Here is an 18,019-nt window from a genome sequence, read left to right as displayed (position 1 = left end):
CATATCACCAGATACGGGCTCTAGCAGAGCAAGGAACAGAATGCATTTCAGACCTAAAGACACTTCAGGGAAAACATTCTGCTAATTCCTTCCTCTCTAGTTATGCTGTTTCTCTTGGGTCTTCTGTAGATGTTAGGAACCAGGGTCAAAATCATAAACATGCTTCTTCAGCTGAGGTTCTGGAGAGGTCATACCCTTGTCAATTTTTTCTAATTACTCTGTCGTGGTTTAACCCCAGCCAGCAACTAAGCACCACACAGCCACTTACTCACTCCCCCCTCACCCAGTGGGATGGGGGAGAAAATCAGGAAAAGAAGTAAAACTCGTGAGTTAAGAATGGTTTAATAGAACAGAAAAGAAGAAACTAATAACGATAATGATAACACTAATAAAATGACAACAGCAATAATGAAAGGATTGGAATGTACAAATGATGCGCAGTGCAATTGCTCACCACCCACCGACAGACACCCAGCTAGTCCCCGAGTGGCAATTCCCCACCCCCACTCCCCAGTTGCTATACTGGATGGGACATCCCATGGTATGGAATACACCATTGGCCAGTTTGGGTCAGCTGCCCTGGCTGTGTCCTGTGCCAACTTCTTGTGCGCCTCCAGCTTTCTTGCTGGCTGGGCATCAGAAGCTGAAAAATCCTTGACTTTAGTCTAAACACTACTGAGCAACAACTGAAAACATCAGTGTTATCAACATTCTTCTCATACTGAACTCAAAACATAGTACCGTACCAGCTACTAGGAAGACAGTTAACTCTATCCCAGCTGAAACGAGGACGTACTCCCAGCACTAACATTCTATCAGGCTTCAGCCATCCCTTCTCTTTCCATCCAACATCAGCTTCTGAGTATATTTCATGTACCATTTGAGACTCCTGTGACAAGCACACAACTCAGCACCAACACTTCCCTCTCTGAATGTACCTGAATTCATGCCCTAATCATCAGTCTGTAGGATACCCTGCTGTAGTAGTAGTATTTGTCAGTTCTGCTATAGGTGTTCAATTTTTTTATGATACATTTATAATACTCCTTGGAGCAAATACTGGGACTCAAATTCTCCCTCCCATTGACCAGGCTCAAGGACAGATCTGAATCAAGCAAGTCATACTCCATGACTGATGCTGGAGCCAAAAGAGAGTAACACTACTACCTCTTTCTTTCCTGTCTCCCTTTGCCACATTTCTCTTCAGGAAGGACTGAGCTGATTCTGTTCTTCTCTTACCCCTCACTTTTTCAGGATCAGGACCTGGGTACCAAACTGTAGCTATCAGCATCGTATCATTGTTCACCACAGGTGCATAGCTGTAGTTTGGTGCACAGGGTTCAGCACTGTTTGATTTTAATATCCAGATGAAATTTTGAGGTAGGGTTCAGGAAGGAGACAATTTTGTTGAAGGAACACAGCAAAACAGAGGCTTAACACAGCAGACATGCAAATGGAGCCAGGACACAGGCAGTGCTCGTGCTGTGGAGACATGAGATGCAGCAGGAGAGATAGCAGCTCTCTAAGATTCATTTTGCTGAATCAGTTCTGAAGGCAAGAGAGTAAGTGTCCTATTCCTGGTCAAATGGACAGTAGTCATGCCTTGGTCTTACGCAGACTGGCAGAATTCACACTAGCATACAATAGCAAAAGAGCTGCAAATGCCAAACTGCAGTAAGCTGCCAGCACAGCAACGATAAGGGTAAATTATGCTGACAGCTGCCTCATTTCACAGCTTCATACTCAGAACAAAATCTGAATTTGTTCTGACATTAGTGGAAACAAATTAATCTTCCTCTAGTTTACTGCATGAAATTTAGTGCTTGCACAGTGAAAAAGAAAAGATATTTTCAGTCAGCTGCAATACCTCAAAATCCCACTAAAATGATTAAAGTTATTAGGGCCTCTTCAGAAAAGCTGCTTCAGACTGCCAGGCTGGCTGATTTATAGCTTTACTGATGAGAATCACAAGGGTTCCAGATGACCAGAATCTTCTCTTTCCTTCTGCCTCTTCTAGGCATTATGATAAACCTATTGTGCCTGAAGAGATGGGGAAATAAAAAGACCAAGCTGACATAGAGGCAAACTCACTGACACAACTCACAAAGGTAAGCCACAGCTGCATGACACAAAGGTTACTGTTAAGAGTGTAATTCAAATGAGTCCTTTCAAAACCCTGTTAAACTCCCCCAAATGCCAGTTTTCTCCTTCAGATGTTTAATAAGCTTCACTCTCTCCTAGGCCAGCTTTGTGCATAGTTTGAGTGTTGTTTTGGAGACTAAGGAAGACAGTCAGCTGTGGCATTCTGAACAACTGCAGCAAGGACTCTTCATTTGGAAGGGGGAAAGAGCTATTTTTTCATGGGCATCCTCTGGGGTCTGGTTCAGCAGGTAAGATGCTGGAACACTGAGGTACAATTCAAGTCCTTTTTTCATGAGGAAGAGAGTTAGTTATGGGATGCTGCTGGAGTTTGACAGCTTATGCTTAAAAAAAAAAAAACCAACACACCATTCTCCAGTGATTTGCTCTGTCAGTGGGCTTTGGAACAGACCCCAGTAGCTCCTTAGAAGTTGCGCTGGTTAACAATCTGCTGACAAACTCAAGCAAGTTTGAGGGATGTTAGTACTGTCACTGTCTCTGCTATATCTGAGCTGAGATTACATGCAAATTCATAGGGTAGTCCTGATAAACTCGGCATTGGTCTTAAAAATATTATGCTTTATTTCCTGTACACATTTCCCTTCCAGCAGGAACATATTTGACCCACAGGTGGGGTGAAAAGACAAGTGATAAGAACCTCTAAGCCAATTGTGTATTTCCCAAAAGAATCCCTCACCTCAAACCAAAAACCAGAACTGTCCCTGTCAAACGTTCAGCACGAGGAACTAGAATGATGTGATGAGAATGTAAATATAAAGCCCAATCACCTGTAGTGGGTGATTACAAGCTTTGTAGGATTACTGAATAGCCATGCTATTTTGTAATTGGAGAAATGATACTTCACATTTTCTTTGTATTAATAAACCTGCAGGAAAAGCTGTTGTGAGATTACATATTTTGCAATGTCTCAGTAAGTTATATTCTTCCAGTATTAGCTCAAAAGTATTTAAATGGTGCTTGAAGGTTGTTATTTGATCACTGTATTAGCACATGCTCAATGTTTCCACAGCAAACCAGATTACATGAATTTTCATTCTGACCACAAATACAGCCTGACAATAAGCAGATAAACAAAAGACAGAATAAATTGAATAAATCAATTTCACTGAAATCCTTCCCTCTGCAGTGTATCATCTAGTAAAAGTAAAAATGCCTAAAGGCTCTTAGTTATTCAAGTTTATTTTGTGTTATTCTTTATCTACCTTCACTAATACTGTTCCCTTTAGCAGCCAGCTAGCAAAGTGGCATCTGGTAAAGCCATCACAATTAAAGGTCTATTTGCATTTTTCTTTTATGATCTCTTTACAAACAATTAGAAATTTATTGCCTGATCATAAAAACTTGTTTAAGTTGAAAACTGCCATGGAAAACCTTTTCCTGAAAGAACACTTCTAAATTCTATTTATTCAGAAATGAAGGCATCACCTCAGGATTTTGCAGTTTTAACAACTGTAAACATGAGTTGTACCTCGGCTTGTTAGCCTCCTGCACATTTTTACATAAGTTTGTAAAGTATTTCCTTCCTATTTGAGTCTCAGTTCTTACCTGAATACTGAGGTACCCGAGTATCTTACTGGTTTTATATATTTTAGCCTAAACACACTCTGGCAAGGCAGAAGACTCTGGTCCTTGTTGTTGGGCTCCTGCTGCAGAAGAGAGGTAACTTTCCCAAAAGTACCCTATAAAGTGGCCGCAAATAAAGGAAAAGAGTCTGGCGCTCTGGTCCAACACCTGTTGAAATTTTTGGAGATAATTTTACCCTATATGTGTTTAATAAGTTAGATTTCTCCTTAGTCTGACAGCAATGAGACTGGAAAGGATATATTTACTTTTCATCCACAATGACATGCACAAAAGCAACAATCTACCTGCATGGCCCCAAAAAGCACATGTGCTTGTGTTTTACTGAGGCTGACAAACAAGCTATAAATGACTGGGATGGAAGAGGGGAGACACAAGGCCATAAAGTATGAACAATGGGCTAAGAGACAGTGTAATCCACCTTTGGATTTCACCTCTGTAATCTGTCTTCACAAGCTTAGTAAAAAATACGGGGAGGAAGCAACTATCTGTAAAAGACAAAGGGGCCAGTAGATGACATTATGTATCTCATTGAAACTTACCTGCACCCCCCAACTTCATGAGCTTTGTCTGCTCTCTTCACTAATACACAGCAAGGGTAATCCCCAACTGCTGGAGGTTGTGAGAAGAGTGCAAGCACAAGCCCCTCTCCCAGTGCTGCAGCTCTGCAGGCAGGTAGCCAGTCTAAAGCCAGAGCTGTTGGATCGGGTCCTCCCAGACCCCCCCAGGCAGTGGGGGGGGGCCCAGGGGCCTTGGTAAAAGCACTGGTCTTTAGAGGTACCTGGAAACCCACCTGAGCCTGAGGAAACCAAAGTGCTTGGAGAGCATTTTTTCCTTCTCTGCACTGGCAAGGTTATGGACTGGAACGTATGACTGATGGGCAAACAAACATCAGAACAAACTGCAAGAGGATTTGAAAATTTGTACTTTAGAGGCATAAGGACTACCAATGGTTGGCTGGCAGACAAGACACAGACAGAAAGCTAACGAGGGCTGCCTGGAAACGCAAAGAGAAACAGCACTGGAACTCTGTTCAGTCTAAAGCAATACTAGTCCCGGCCTTTACAGCCATCTGCCCATGCTCTAAACTACCACATCGCTAACACAAACAGGCAGCTCTTCTTCTGGTGCCACTAGTTCTGGGCTATGGGCAACAGAAAGCCATCATGTTTACAGTTTGCTAGGTACGGGTCCCGGAAAGGGGATGACTCCGTTCACTCACTGGTCTGCAACTGCGAGCACTGGCAGCATTGCTCATCACCAAGCACTGAGTTAGTACAGACCCAACTACATTCTAAATTACTTCTTCCCCCATTCAACCACTCCTCTGCTATAATTTTAACTTAGAAAACAATAGAAAAAACTGCTTTATCTTCCCCAAACATACAGTACATGCTTTCTAGTTGTTCCTTGAATGTATTTTAATATATTTTTAAATTGTTATTATTGCCAAACTCCATTTTTCCAGCATTACATCAATTTTTTTATCCAGCCTATGGTAGAGCTTTCAAAGTGCTTTTTGTTCACTCAGAAAATCATCAACTGTGTTGGTTTTCATGCTTTTTAGAAAGCACTGGACATACCAATGTGTTTGAGACACAAAGAATAGAGGAAGCTTGTCTGTCTTTGGTCCAGTTCTGCATGCAGTGTAATTAAACCTGGCCCTTGCTATTTTCTACAGACTATTTTCCATTTGTGGTTGGAAGCAGACCATATGGGCAAGTAGCAGATGTTTCTTTTTAGCTTTCCATATGACTGTGTGGATGCCCAATATGTGAAAATCATTTTCTGGCAAGAGGTGTTATGGGGAACTGTGGCTCCTTTTGTGCTCTGAACATTTCACTCAGATTTCCTGAGGCTCTCTTTTTATCCCCAAGATCATTTTTCAGTCTCCTGGTGGAAAAGTGAAAACACAACTACAGCATACAGGTTTTAACCTTGGCAACAAACATCTCAAGCGCACTCTAGTGAAAGGGGAGTTCACCTAGCTTTTCTGACCTTCCTCTGCAACTTAAGTACTATTTGGTATTCTTTTTTTTCCTTGCCCTACACTACTGTGAGACATGGCTATGCTCTGACATGTTTTACATCCAAGCAATAAGTGGAGCAGCTTATGTTCTCACTCACACAAAGGTATTCCTGAAAACCATACACCAAAGCTGGATGCAATGAGGAGAAAAACTGGTTCAAGGAGTACTGTTAGAAGGATCTTCCTCATACTTTCAGGTGCACGTGAGTCTGAGATAGAGTGCCCTTGAACTTGCTCTGCCCAGCATTCTCATAGCCTTGGGGAAAGCAATGTCACAGAAAGCCCTGCAAGAGCAGGGGCGACAAGAGTGCTAGATCACGGTGGAAGCATTATCCACATGAAACTGCAAAAGACATCTTGCAGAGTGGGGCAAAGTGCCCTGCCTAGTCCAGCCCATGGCCTGTAAAATGCTCTTGTGTCTTCTGGCATGAAAAGCACTGCATAAAAGCAAGTCGTTATCACTTGTTCTGAGCATGCAGAGAATTACTCCCATTGGCAGGAACTCCTGGGAGGCTCTTTAAGAAAGAGAAAGTGAGCCCACTGCAGTGTTTTTAAACACACATCTTTCTGGGAATGTTTTTTAGCCCCATTTCATTAAGAAGTTAAAACCAGAAGCAAGCATTGCATTTTCTTTTTCAAGCATTTACAGGTGTTCACAGCACACCTGCTACCTACCACTGTTTTTTTAGATTGTGGGAGGGTGGTATGCACTGTTTTGTCAGACAGGTGACTTCTAAATTGCAGCACAGTACTGATTGAGCATGTTCAGGAGTAGCTTCCCTTCATTGGTTAGGTCAAGCTCTGAAATACTGAGCCAGACAGAAACACGGACTTCCACTGGCAGCTATCACTCGACAGTTTCTGCTGCTAAAAGGAAAATGTCTTGTGAATCTTTCCGCTGAAGCTTTCAGGACATCTTAGGCCACATGTGCTATTCATTTATCTCCATAATAATGGTTTCATAAGCTATCTGGAGGCAGGAGGAAGATATGTGATGTTATCTTTGCACTTCATCCTTTCTGTGATTGGTAAAATCATTAAAAGATTTAAAAAAAAGAAAATTATTAGAAAATCCAAAAGATTGCTCACTCTTGAAATGCAGTTTTGATTCTGACCTTGATAGTAAATGCAAAAAGGACCCAAAAAGGGTCTTTTATCCTACTGCCAAAGGAAGGAAAATTAAAACAAACCCAAGAGAGATAACAGATACTATGTATTTCAGCATTCAGCTGCAATGCAAGATTAAAGCTTCTGACTTCATTTAGCTTCACTAAAACCCCTTAGGTGGTGACAGCTGTGTGTAACAGGAACCAGTTAAGCCCCCATCTAGGTTACAGTATTGAGCCCATTCAAGTATTCCCTGCAGTTCTGACCACAGACAGCACTTAGGTGCTGTTGTACATTTATCTGTTGCACATCTCAACCAGTCCACTCTCCAGCAGCAACTCCAAGAACTTCAGAATCACTATCACAAAGGAGACTAGATATCATTGTCATGCCCCTGCTTTTGGTTACTCCATAGCATTCTGGGAGCAACAGTTTAGCTGAATTGCTTCATTTTCCATTGACAGACAAGTTGAGTGTGCCACACTGAAATTCCCATGCCCAAGGAGGGTGACAAATATACAAGAGGCTGAGTGCTCACTTAATTATCTCATCCTCCCACTACCACTAGTGATGCTTTGTTCAACTTCAAAGCAAGGAAACTGCCATGTAAATAACACTAACTAAACCGTTCAGCCCAGGAACAAGATGTGTTGACTGTATGAGGTCTGAAGCTATAGATATATCACTCGTTCTGGTGATTTGTACTCAAATCCAGTGAACCTACAGCAGTTGGCAGCAAGTTTTTGTAAATGAGGCACTCAAGACAGCTCTTCCCATCTTTTTCAGAGTTTAAGCCACAAGGTCATATGAAATATCCCAAAACTGTTTTTAATTTTAGCAAAGGTGTCAAGTCATGCGTTTTATTGTTTAAACCAAATTTTCCCGTCATTCATATGAAGAAAAACCTACATATTAGGCTTATGAGCTGCCAAAAGCAATGCAGCCCACATTGAGATTAACATAAACATGTCCTGACATTATGCTGTCCTTGTTGCAACATTACGCTATGTGCATGAAATTACTTTGTGAGGACTGAATATTCAGAGCACAGATCTGTTAACATTCTAGAGCTTCTGGCCACCTCCACTCCAATAATCAGGCACTGCAGCTAGTAGGAGATAAATTAAATGAAGCCTATTCAAAAGTTTTCCAGGCTATTTTTCATCATTTTAAGTCTACTTGGATTTACATACTCTTTTGGGATCACTTTGTCTTTTCCCCTATTAAGCTTACCTATTAAGTTACACATTTTAGTGTTAGGCTAAAACACTTTAGTGTTTTTTTCAAGCTAAAACATGAATACATGAAAAATGAAGAATTTCAGTTCTGAATTTACAAATATTGCATCTCGCACCACGTTCTTAGATCATGATAGAGTTTTAAGCCTGTTCCATGACCAGAGTGACTATCATTTAAAGAGTGAATTGACTGTGACTGCCTGCAAACAAGATTAGACATGTGAAATTATTTATTTTTAACACTGTTACAAAAAAAAATTTGAGAACTACACAGCAAATGAGACCCAACTATAAGTTCACTCAGAGAAAAGGTCAGAGCCTTCTCAGCAGAAACCACAAATTTTTTAAGTTTTCTAAAATCATACAAAAACATCTCTGAGAACTAAAAAAAAAGGTGCAAGGGGCTGATGAACTTTACTTAATTTTTCTATACCAACAATATAATTACTGCATTTTAGTTCATAAGCAAACACCCCTATACCAGCTGAAAGGTTTTTGCACTCTTCTGTGATTTGTAACTGAATCTTGTACATTTTAATATGATTTTTTTTTGTTTACTGCAACACTGTATAATACACAGATTTTATATGGCATCTATGCTTAACAAAAGGCTGAGTAAAACTCAAACCAGAAAGTATTTTTCTATGACAAATATATACAAAATATGCACCTTGCTACTACAGCAATTATTTCTGCTACAAATTTTCAGAGGGTGTAGACATATATGCTGAAGATGAGGCATAACCAAAATTATACAGGAAAAAAAAGGAAGAGACAAAAGAATGAGGAAAAAGAATGAAAGAGATGAGAAATGGAAATGAAGTGATGGATGGGACAGTTAAAAGAAACTATGAAGAAAAGAAAAAACGGTGGGTAAGAAGCAAAGATGATGGGAAGTGAAGAGACAGTAAAGGACTGCCTGCCAAAGAAGGTAAGATCAAAGAAATGTAGAAAGAAGAGATTTAAAGAAGGTAAAAGAGACTTCAGAAAACCCCATAAACAGTTTTTTTGTAAAAGCTTTCATTTGCTCAGATATGCTGCCACTGAACTTTACACAAAAGAATTAGGTCAAGATAGATCACTTGGGGAGGGGGAAAAAGCCGTAGTGAGATTTTTTCCCAAAGAATTGTAGTTTTGTCCTCCTTTATCTTTATGTATGTGTGTATGTAAGCATACACTTATGCATATATTACTTCCTGGCTGGTAAGTTACTTAATGGCACCACATTTTTTTTTTATGAAACCAAATGCTGCAAACAAACAGGGTGTAAATGAGCCCTCCCCACCAATGCCAGTGGCCTAATTAGCCCCTCTTTTCTCATGTGGTGCTGATGGATCTCTCAAATTGATTTACCTACCAGCTGTGTAATTCTGCAAAAGCAGCTTTGATCTTCTTCACTGAATTATCCACTTCCTCTTTGATCATCATACGATATCTTGTTAGAGAAACAGTGCAACGCTGCAGGTCTTTTACTGATTTTTCAATATTCGGCCCTAAAATAGAAAACAAAAGTTACACAAAAGTCAGAAAGCTGTTTTTGGCTTTTCTGAATGAGGGACCAGGAATAGTTCAATGTTATTTGCCCAGATTAGGATGAAGTGGCTATCCTACTCCTGCTGAAGCCCATAAATCCAACTTTTCCATAGTCCTTCCATGGTGCTCTTCAGTTTCTAAACGTGTTTGCTCAAATTCATTCCCCAAATCAAATAATTATTAAACCAGCACTACTAATCCAAATTATTTAAGTTTCATTTAATATAATGTTAAACAGACCATAAATTGTTCTACTCTTTTTGTTGTGCTGAACATGATTCTGCTCTCACTTTCCAATACATCTCTTCTTCATGTACGTGCTTTCTTTTTTTTTCCCCCTAGACACCTCAGCTGTCTGATCACCTCAGCACACAGCAACCAGGGATCCAATTTACCTCTTTTTTTGACTGAATCATCTGTCTTTGTTTCATGTTGGGGTGGAGCATTGGATGATTTAACTGAGGAAGATTTTGACTTTGGCCTGCCTAGGTTACACTGGAGTTGAACTGATGGCTGAAGAGACTCATGCTGTTCTACTCCATTCATAGTCTTTGGGTTTAATTCCACAGATACTCTCTGGTGTTCTTGTTCTTTGTCTGCAAGAAAACATTAAGGTAGAAAACCGGGAGTTATAAGATTAAGAAAGATATGAAGCCTTATTGTTGAGTCTGAATGACTTTATGTTTATACACCGGAAAAATCAATGGTTTTTTTCGCTTGCTTTGAAATCTGCTGAGCTGCCATCTTTGAAATGAGTGGTTTGTCTTTTTATAACAGCTTGCCACTCGAAATCTTTTAAATAAAGTGAACCTCAATAGATTCTTTGGCTGAAAGAAGAAAAAACCTCCCTTGAGATATAAACAGGAAGTTTGAAGGATTCACTAAAAAACACCCTACCTGAAAAACAATTATAAGAAGTAGGAAAGACATCAGTATCTGATTTGCATCTGGTTTTACTCAAGTCCCTGCAAAAGCAATAGCATGGCAAGGCAACATTAAGTATCCTTTCAGTGCATTCATGCCCCTTCTTTACAAGGGTGTGAGCAGAAAGGGTAGCTCTAAGTCCTTCAGATCCTGTATTGCCAAGGACTCTAAAAGGAGAGTTGGAGAGTTTGTTCTGGTCATCATTTTGAAGTAATATGGTTTATTGGGGCCCTTTTCCCCTTCAAGATATGGAGAGGGAGAGCCCCTGAACTCACAATTAAGTGAAATACTCCCTAAGGCTCTCCATGATGAGGCAATTTGGCTTTCCAGGGTCTGTGCTTCATTTCCTCTAGCAAGTCTTGATTCTCTGTGGGAAACCATCACACAAAGAAACAACGACTAAAGACTTCTCAAAAAAAGAAAGATGGAATAATGGCAAGAAATAAGCAGACCTGAACTAAAGGTAGTAGCCACATATTCTCCCCTATCATTTTCTAGCATGGGACACATTATGGAGAAACACCAGCTACACTACATCATCCCTGAAGTCCCTTCCAGGCAGCCAGGATTTTATGGCTCTTAAAGACCTAATCTCACAGACTGTGAGTTGGTATAAGCAAAGCTTCAACCTCATGATCCTCATGGGGAGGAAAGCATAAAAGACTGTCAGCAGACACCTGACTGTGATCCTTCTAAGCTATGAGCTGTCTGAAGGTGATGGTGAAATGACTACAGTACCATTAATTTGATAGGGAAGAAACCAAAATAAACAAGCCAGACAAGGACAAAAGAAAGGAGATTACAACACAAGAGAGAGCAATATGATATGGGTGCATTTTGGACTCACTTCAGCATTTCAAACTGCATTCAAACAGCGTGCGTGACTTGCTCAGAAACCACAAGGGTGCAGCTGCTGGCCCCTGAGGGATCTTGATCACCCTTCTATTTAGTTCCATACATTTCAGTGCAAATTTAACAATATGTACATAGGTGGCTTTTGACCTTAAGAAAGTAGCTATTACACTGGCTGCAAAGACAAGGATTTTAGTGCAACTAAAAGTGAAGAAGAAACTCTTTCCTTCTCTGTACCACACAATTGCCAGGAACTTAATTTATTATGCAAGGGAAACTTGAATATTAAAGTTTCAAGTTTTCCTTTATCTCCATTTCCTTTCTTTTCTTTCCTAATCTTTTTTCTTGTATTTTATCCCTCTCTCTCCCTGTTGTTGAAACAGGGGATATATGTAGAAGCTTATAAAAATTGTAAAGCTATGGTAATATCTCATTTGTCACTTGTAAAAGCAAAGAAAAATTCTGAGATACTTTTTGCCCTTGCTATGTACAACTCTACAATGTATCATGTCAAAGAGAAAAAAAAGGACTCAATCCCAATGCCACAGAAAAAGGTCACTAAGAGCATGGGTACTCTTCTTGCATTCACACCTGTTAGCCCCTAGAAAACATGCCCTATGCATGGACAAATCAGTCTATGTATCTTTATTCATGCATGTATTGTTTCAAAAAAAGCAACTATAAGAAGTTTGACATGGGAGCTTGACATATATTTATACCACAAATGTTTATATCTTGCAGAATTTGTGGCAAGAATGCCTTTAGCATTACGGAAATGCAGAATTTTCTGGCTTATGGCATATTCTATCCAAAGTAAGTGGGAGTCTTTAGCAAGGGTGGGAATAGTATCTCTGATTCTTTGTGAGGCACCAAATTCTTAGGACAAAACTTCTGGATAAGTAGTTTGTCTATTCGGCTGCTATAGGTCACAGACTGTTCATTTAATTGACCAGAGGTTGGTACCACCAAAGTCACCTGGAAGCAGCAGAGAATTCATTTCAGGACAATTATCCATTTGGCACATTCCTTTAAAATGAGGTTTGAGAGCTGTATTTGCAACCACAGAAAAGGGGATTTCAAGGAAAGTTCTTTTAGTACAGTCTTACATACTGCTTAGGACATAGGAAGAAAATACTAACAGCAGCAATAAACTAGGGCTGTCAGAGGTTTGAAATCCAAAGTGCTGTCAGTACTGGTAATATTTTTTTCAGCTATTAAATATGAGCTTTATGAAAGCACACTTGAAAGCAAAAGCTTTCACAGAACTTCTCACCCAGAGGAGAAGGTTTGTTTTCATTGATGTTGCTATAATCATAACTCACTATCTACTACAACCCAGTGAGGAAAAGCTTTCTGTGTTACTGTCCTCCAGAGTTTCAGAATCAGTATCTAGACCCTAGCAGAAACGTGCATGTACTAACAGGCTATCAGACTGCCTTCCCTCAACACAAAGGCTTTTCCTTCCCTGTTAGGGAAAGCCAGTGGAGATCTACTGCGACTAGCCTATTCAGGGAAGATGAGAAAAAGAACAAATGGACTAGTCTGGACTAGGCAATAAAGAAATCCTGTAATATGCCACAAGCTCATACTGCTCAAATGACTTTGCTCCGGATAAGGAATTTTATCGCTTCTGTTACCATTTTACACTTAAGCCATTTTCTAACCCTGCATTCTTCTGTATTTATATCCGTAATATTCTGTATCAGCTGGGTCTCTAATTATAGTTTGATCCTTTCGTCTCTAGAAAAAAAGGACATTTTGCAAGGAAACATATTCCAAGGCGAATTGTGCTCACATATAGATCTATATGTGTGATGTTAATAGATATGTGTGTTATTTTGCGCAAACACCTCTCTCCAAATTCTTTTTATTATATTCTACTTCATGGCAATAAAAATACCATGATCTTTATGTAAATGGGGCCTTGGCTATTGCCAGTTAAAAAGGTGTCTTATGCCAGACGAACTGACCTGTGATTTCTGGACAGACCACCGCTGACTCTACAAATCCTGAGCCTTTGTTCTCAAGAGAAGCAGCTTCCAGTTTCTGATTGGCAGAACCACTGCAAGAGTTGTCCTTAGAGCATCCATTCAGATGGCTGTCATATATTCCCTGGGGCTCTTGAGATGCCTTCTCAGGTCCACCATTCTTGGTTTTAGGGTCTTTATTGCCTTGGTGTTGTTTAGATTTGCTTCTTTTTCTCCTGTTGTTCTAAATGGAGAAATATTGCAAGAACAAAGACATCACTCAGTGCAACTTGTATAAACTCAAAACATAATCAGTAAATTGTCAATGCTCTTAAAATGCCATACAAGTGACACCAGTGTAATGCAATATACAGGCCATGCTGTGCTATACATTGCATCTGTTCAGCTGAATATATAAACCATTTGAAATAAAACCTGAAGCCCCAAACTGTTTTTCCCCTTCCTTCCACACAAAATACTTGCATTGCAAAATGGTAACAAAGCTTCTGCTAAGATGCTGCTCAAAATGTTTGCAGTCACTTAGGACAAGCAGTTCCTAACCATCGGGGGGATATCCACACAGTAACACGGACAAACCCTTAAAGGCATCACTCTGATCAGGTAGAAAGGACATAGGTTGGCCACTGCTACCGTAGCTCTCCCAGCCATAATGAGGAGACTCCATAACAGTGACTCACAGGGCAGCCCCCTGGTACAGCTCTGGCTTGGAGATAGGTAAGCATGAAGATCATATCCCACATGTAGACCTGAAGTATCTGACTTGATAGCATCACTAACGCATGACTCCTAATGGATGACTCCTATGCATAAGTTATTTTTTACACCTGGCAGCAAAAACTCTAGCACTGTAAGTGGCTGTGACTATCCAGGATACAGTTGCTTAGTAAAAGTGCTTCTGCACATGGGCTGTTTTGGGATTCGTTCTGTACTTGTCCAGGGTCTGGCTCCCACACAGATGCACACATACGTGCTGTCCCAGAAATTCTCTCAGAATACTGGGCTAGAGACACAGCAACAGATGAACAGGATTAAAAATAATACACACATTTGCTTTCCAGTATTCTGACTACAGGTGTGAATGAAGTCACCTATGTTAGCAAAGGCAGACAAAACATTGGCCAAAAGAAAAGTACTAAATTCAACTAGACAGCTGATAAATGGTCTGAATGCTTTGATTCTCAAGAGAAAGTTCTTACCTTCTTTTTCCCTGTCATATTCCATTCCTTTAGAACCTGAACTGCGCTGCCTAGAAAAAAGAAAGATAAAATATTTCAACAAAAGTTCAGCTATGAGAAAGTGTGTTCAAGAACAGTTTCTAGTCTCCTAGCTGGGCAGCATTTCCATTTGTTGTTGCAAATTTTCTTATGTGGGGACAACAAAATGGGTACTGCCATCTTTCTCCTTTTTAGTTACCCATTTTATTCGATTACACTACATAGAGTGGATGGGCTACTTGGCACTACTGCTTTTTATGGCCTTCATTCCACAAAGTAATTAAGTGGGTGCCTAACTTAAAGCACTAGCATAAGCCCCAGAAAAATCAACACTCAAATCTCTTGCCTGAGAAGGGAAGCATCTCAGCACCCTAATATAAACACTGGATAAACTAGATAGAACACCCTGACTCTAGAGCTTCCGAAAGTTTTAAAATCTTTTGGCGTTTTTATCATATACTTCCTATGTGTTATCTGTCATATTCAGAAAAATGAAGACTTAGCATCCAAAAGAGTAATTTCGTGGACTCCTGCAGAAATTGTGCATCGCATAAACACCGTAAACTCACACCTGGCAGAAAAAAAAATGGTTCAAATTTATATTTGAAAATCATTACAATTTTGTATACTTGAAATTCGGTCTGCCAGCCCTAATGAGTTGGTTAGACAAATTTATGGAACAAAGCAAGCAGAGCCTTGGGAGACTAGTGCCAGCTGCCATGTTAGAAGAAAACTCTTCTGCATCTAGTTAATGTCATTATTTTGTTCTCCTGGACCCTAAAGCTGAAAGTAGATGCTCATGGTAAGCATGCAGTCTGAATCATCATCCAAACTACTATGGCAGTATCTGCCACAATAATCCTTTTAATCGCAACCAGGTTAAACGTCTTCTGCCTGAATTTAAGAATCACTTTACCATCACTGCATAATTCTAGTAAATATTCATTTATTATCCTTTCCAAATGGGTTTCACACTCAGCCGTTCTTCTCACTCATTTCAGTGAACTCACGACAATATTATTAAGAAGTAATGCTGTTTTCAGACCATGAGTTGTCAACTAGTATTCAGCCAAAGACATGTCAGGTTTTCAAATGTACCAAAGTTATTTTTCTATCACAATAATCCAGGTCAAGATTATCTAGTCAGTCTATCACACACATCAGAAGAGATTACATGTCTTGCTAGTAGTACTTAACCTAATTTGTTAAATTGTGAAAAAATGTGTTTGGAATCCATCAAAGCCATATTTTGTTTCCTAGATGACATGACAATGCAGACAGAAGACTAAAAAAACTTCCATTATATGTATAACTATACATATATCTATATTTAGTTATACACACACATACTTACGTACATATAAATACGATCCCCTCTCCTAAAGGTATGCTATCGTTTGACAGACACCGTATTTGAGTATGAAGAAATAAACCCAGACATTTGCTGCCCATTTTACTCTGTGCTGCTAAAAATAAGTGATTTCACTTGACAGCTTTGTTAACTGTTTTCACAGTATCGTCCAACACTCTTTTTGTGTTGGCTGGTGTTGTCTTAGCTTTGCTTCCTTCAGCTTCCCTGTGAATACTATGCAGGTTGAGGGTTATTTTAGGGATTCGCCCAACTAACCCCAGTTTCCTCCTGTTAGAAACGCATTAACTGTGCAAGTCCCAAAGCCCTCATTTGAACCCACCAGTATATTTTCTTGAACACATCTACAAAGCAGCTGAAGAGACCTTCTGATTGTGCTTAATTAGGTAAACACTAACATAGCAAATAAAATATTTCAACCACTATTTTATTTAACTCAAATTTCACATATAGAAGTAAATTCATAAGAGAGACATCTCCTATATGCTGCTCTAGGTAAGATGCAAGATAGGAGCTGATCTCAGGAAACTACATTTGAACATTTCTTGATTCAGCATGCAGCACCTCTGAGAGAAGCATTGAACAGAGGTGCTCTGCCTTTTCACCCAGCATGGCTGTCCCCATGTTTTTTGTTGCATGCAGCAATGTGTTCTCTGCAATTGCGATATTTCAATCTTAGCAATTTTTGTCGTTCACATGAAAAGATATTCAAAGTGCTAGATTCATTCTATTCACAGTGGCAGCTGAATGGACATGTGTCTTTACTCACGACATTTCCAGACAGTAACAAATACTGGCTGTTTTCAAATGCTCACTTGCAAAGGCTTCTGAACTCAAAGCACAATGATCATAAACATGAATGTCAAAGATCATTTGAACTCAGGTTACAACACCTTGCTTTTCTTTAAGACTGTTGCACTCTTGTAAGGCTTGTTTTTGCCCTGTTTCTTCCTCATAGCAGATGACAACACATGGCTATGAAAGCACTTCCCCTTTTCAGGAACTATTGGAAACAACTCATAGACCACAAGCAAACAATGGTAACTTAAGACAAAATAAATTGAATGAAAGGAACTTACTGAATAACCATGGAGCAACCCTCCACTACTTTCCCCAGGATATATATTACAGGAAAATAAAATTGTTAATTAGATGCATCACATTTTCCTTTTTGTGTGTGTGTGCGCGCACAAACTCCGATTTCCATAGATCTATCAGAATCTGAATGTCTATGCAGATACCTGCATCAAGAGGGACAATATAGATCTGATGGAAGATTTCTGATGCATTTATAAATAGTCCAGTTCACTTGCATCTGCTTTTTGCATATTGGTAAGTAATTCCTAGTACATTATCATGCATTTTGGCTGATACACTTTTGTAAATTAATCCAAACCAAACCCAAAACTATTCTGAAGTAAAATAGATACAAAATAAGCAACTTGGTGAGATGGCTAATCAACACTATGAGGCATTTTTAAGATATACAGGGCTTTTGAGACCACTGAACTTCTAGTATCTTTTAAGCAGCCCCAAACTACAAAGATTTTGAGAGGGTTTGCTTATGGCATGCTATTATTACTGCAAAGGGTTTCTTACAGACTTTGGTGAAAGTTCAAAATACTTGCCATTATATATTTATCAGAAAAATGTTATTTAAATAAAAGTGACCTTTCATTAGAGATGGTCTCATGATGCAAAATACAAACTCAGATCCAGATTTAGAATGGCTTCAACATTCAATGGAGTCTTGGTTCAGCCATTATAAATGTCAAGGCTATTTGCAAAATTCAGATTGACGTTTGAATGTCAATGTATGCATCAAGTTCAGGGGTTTAGGGGCCTGGTCATCTGCTTTAGAAATATCCCAAATTCTTATTAGTTACTGTATCTTCAATAGCGAATCATATTCTGACATATTTACTTTAAAGAGCATTAACTTTCACACAGAATAAAGAAGGTCTGCAACAAGAATGGTACCAAAAAATGGCAAAGTCAGGTAGAACAGGTAAACAGCCATGTCA

General features: G+C 39.5%; 1 protein-coding gene across 7 annotated transcripts in view; it reads right to left on the bottom strand.

The window, feature by feature from the left end:
* Nucleotides 1-18,019, bottom strand: part of SPATS2L (spermatogenesis associated serine rich 2 like) — a 143,290-nt gene that overhangs the window by 14,322 nt on the left and 110,949 nt on the right. For all 7 annotated transcript variants that reach the window (XM_049808486.1, XM_049808495.1, XM_049808504.1 and 4 more), the window contains 4 exons: nt 14,609-14,658; nt 13,395-13,635; nt 10,044-10,244; nt 9,473-9,608 (listed from right to left, as the gene is read on the bottom strand). In XM_049808486.1, coding sequence (XP_049664443.1) covers nt 9,473-9,608; nt 10,044-10,244; nt 13,395-13,635; nt 14,609-14,658 — 628 coding nt within the window. The remainder of the gene's footprint in view (nt 1-9,472; nt 9,609-10,043; nt 10,245-13,394; nt 13,636-14,608; nt 14,659-18,019) is intronic.

The sequence above is a fragment of the Accipiter gentilis genome, chromosome 1 (assembly GCF_929443795.1).
Source record: "Accipiter gentilis chromosome 1, bAccGen1.1, whole genome shotgun sequence".
NCBI classification, from domain to species: Eukaryota; Metazoa; Chordata; class Aves; order Accipitriformes; family Accipitridae; genus Astur; species Astur gentilis.
The sequence above is the reverse complement of the archived record's forward strand: the minus strand, read 5'-3'. Positions and strand labels throughout refer to the sequence as shown.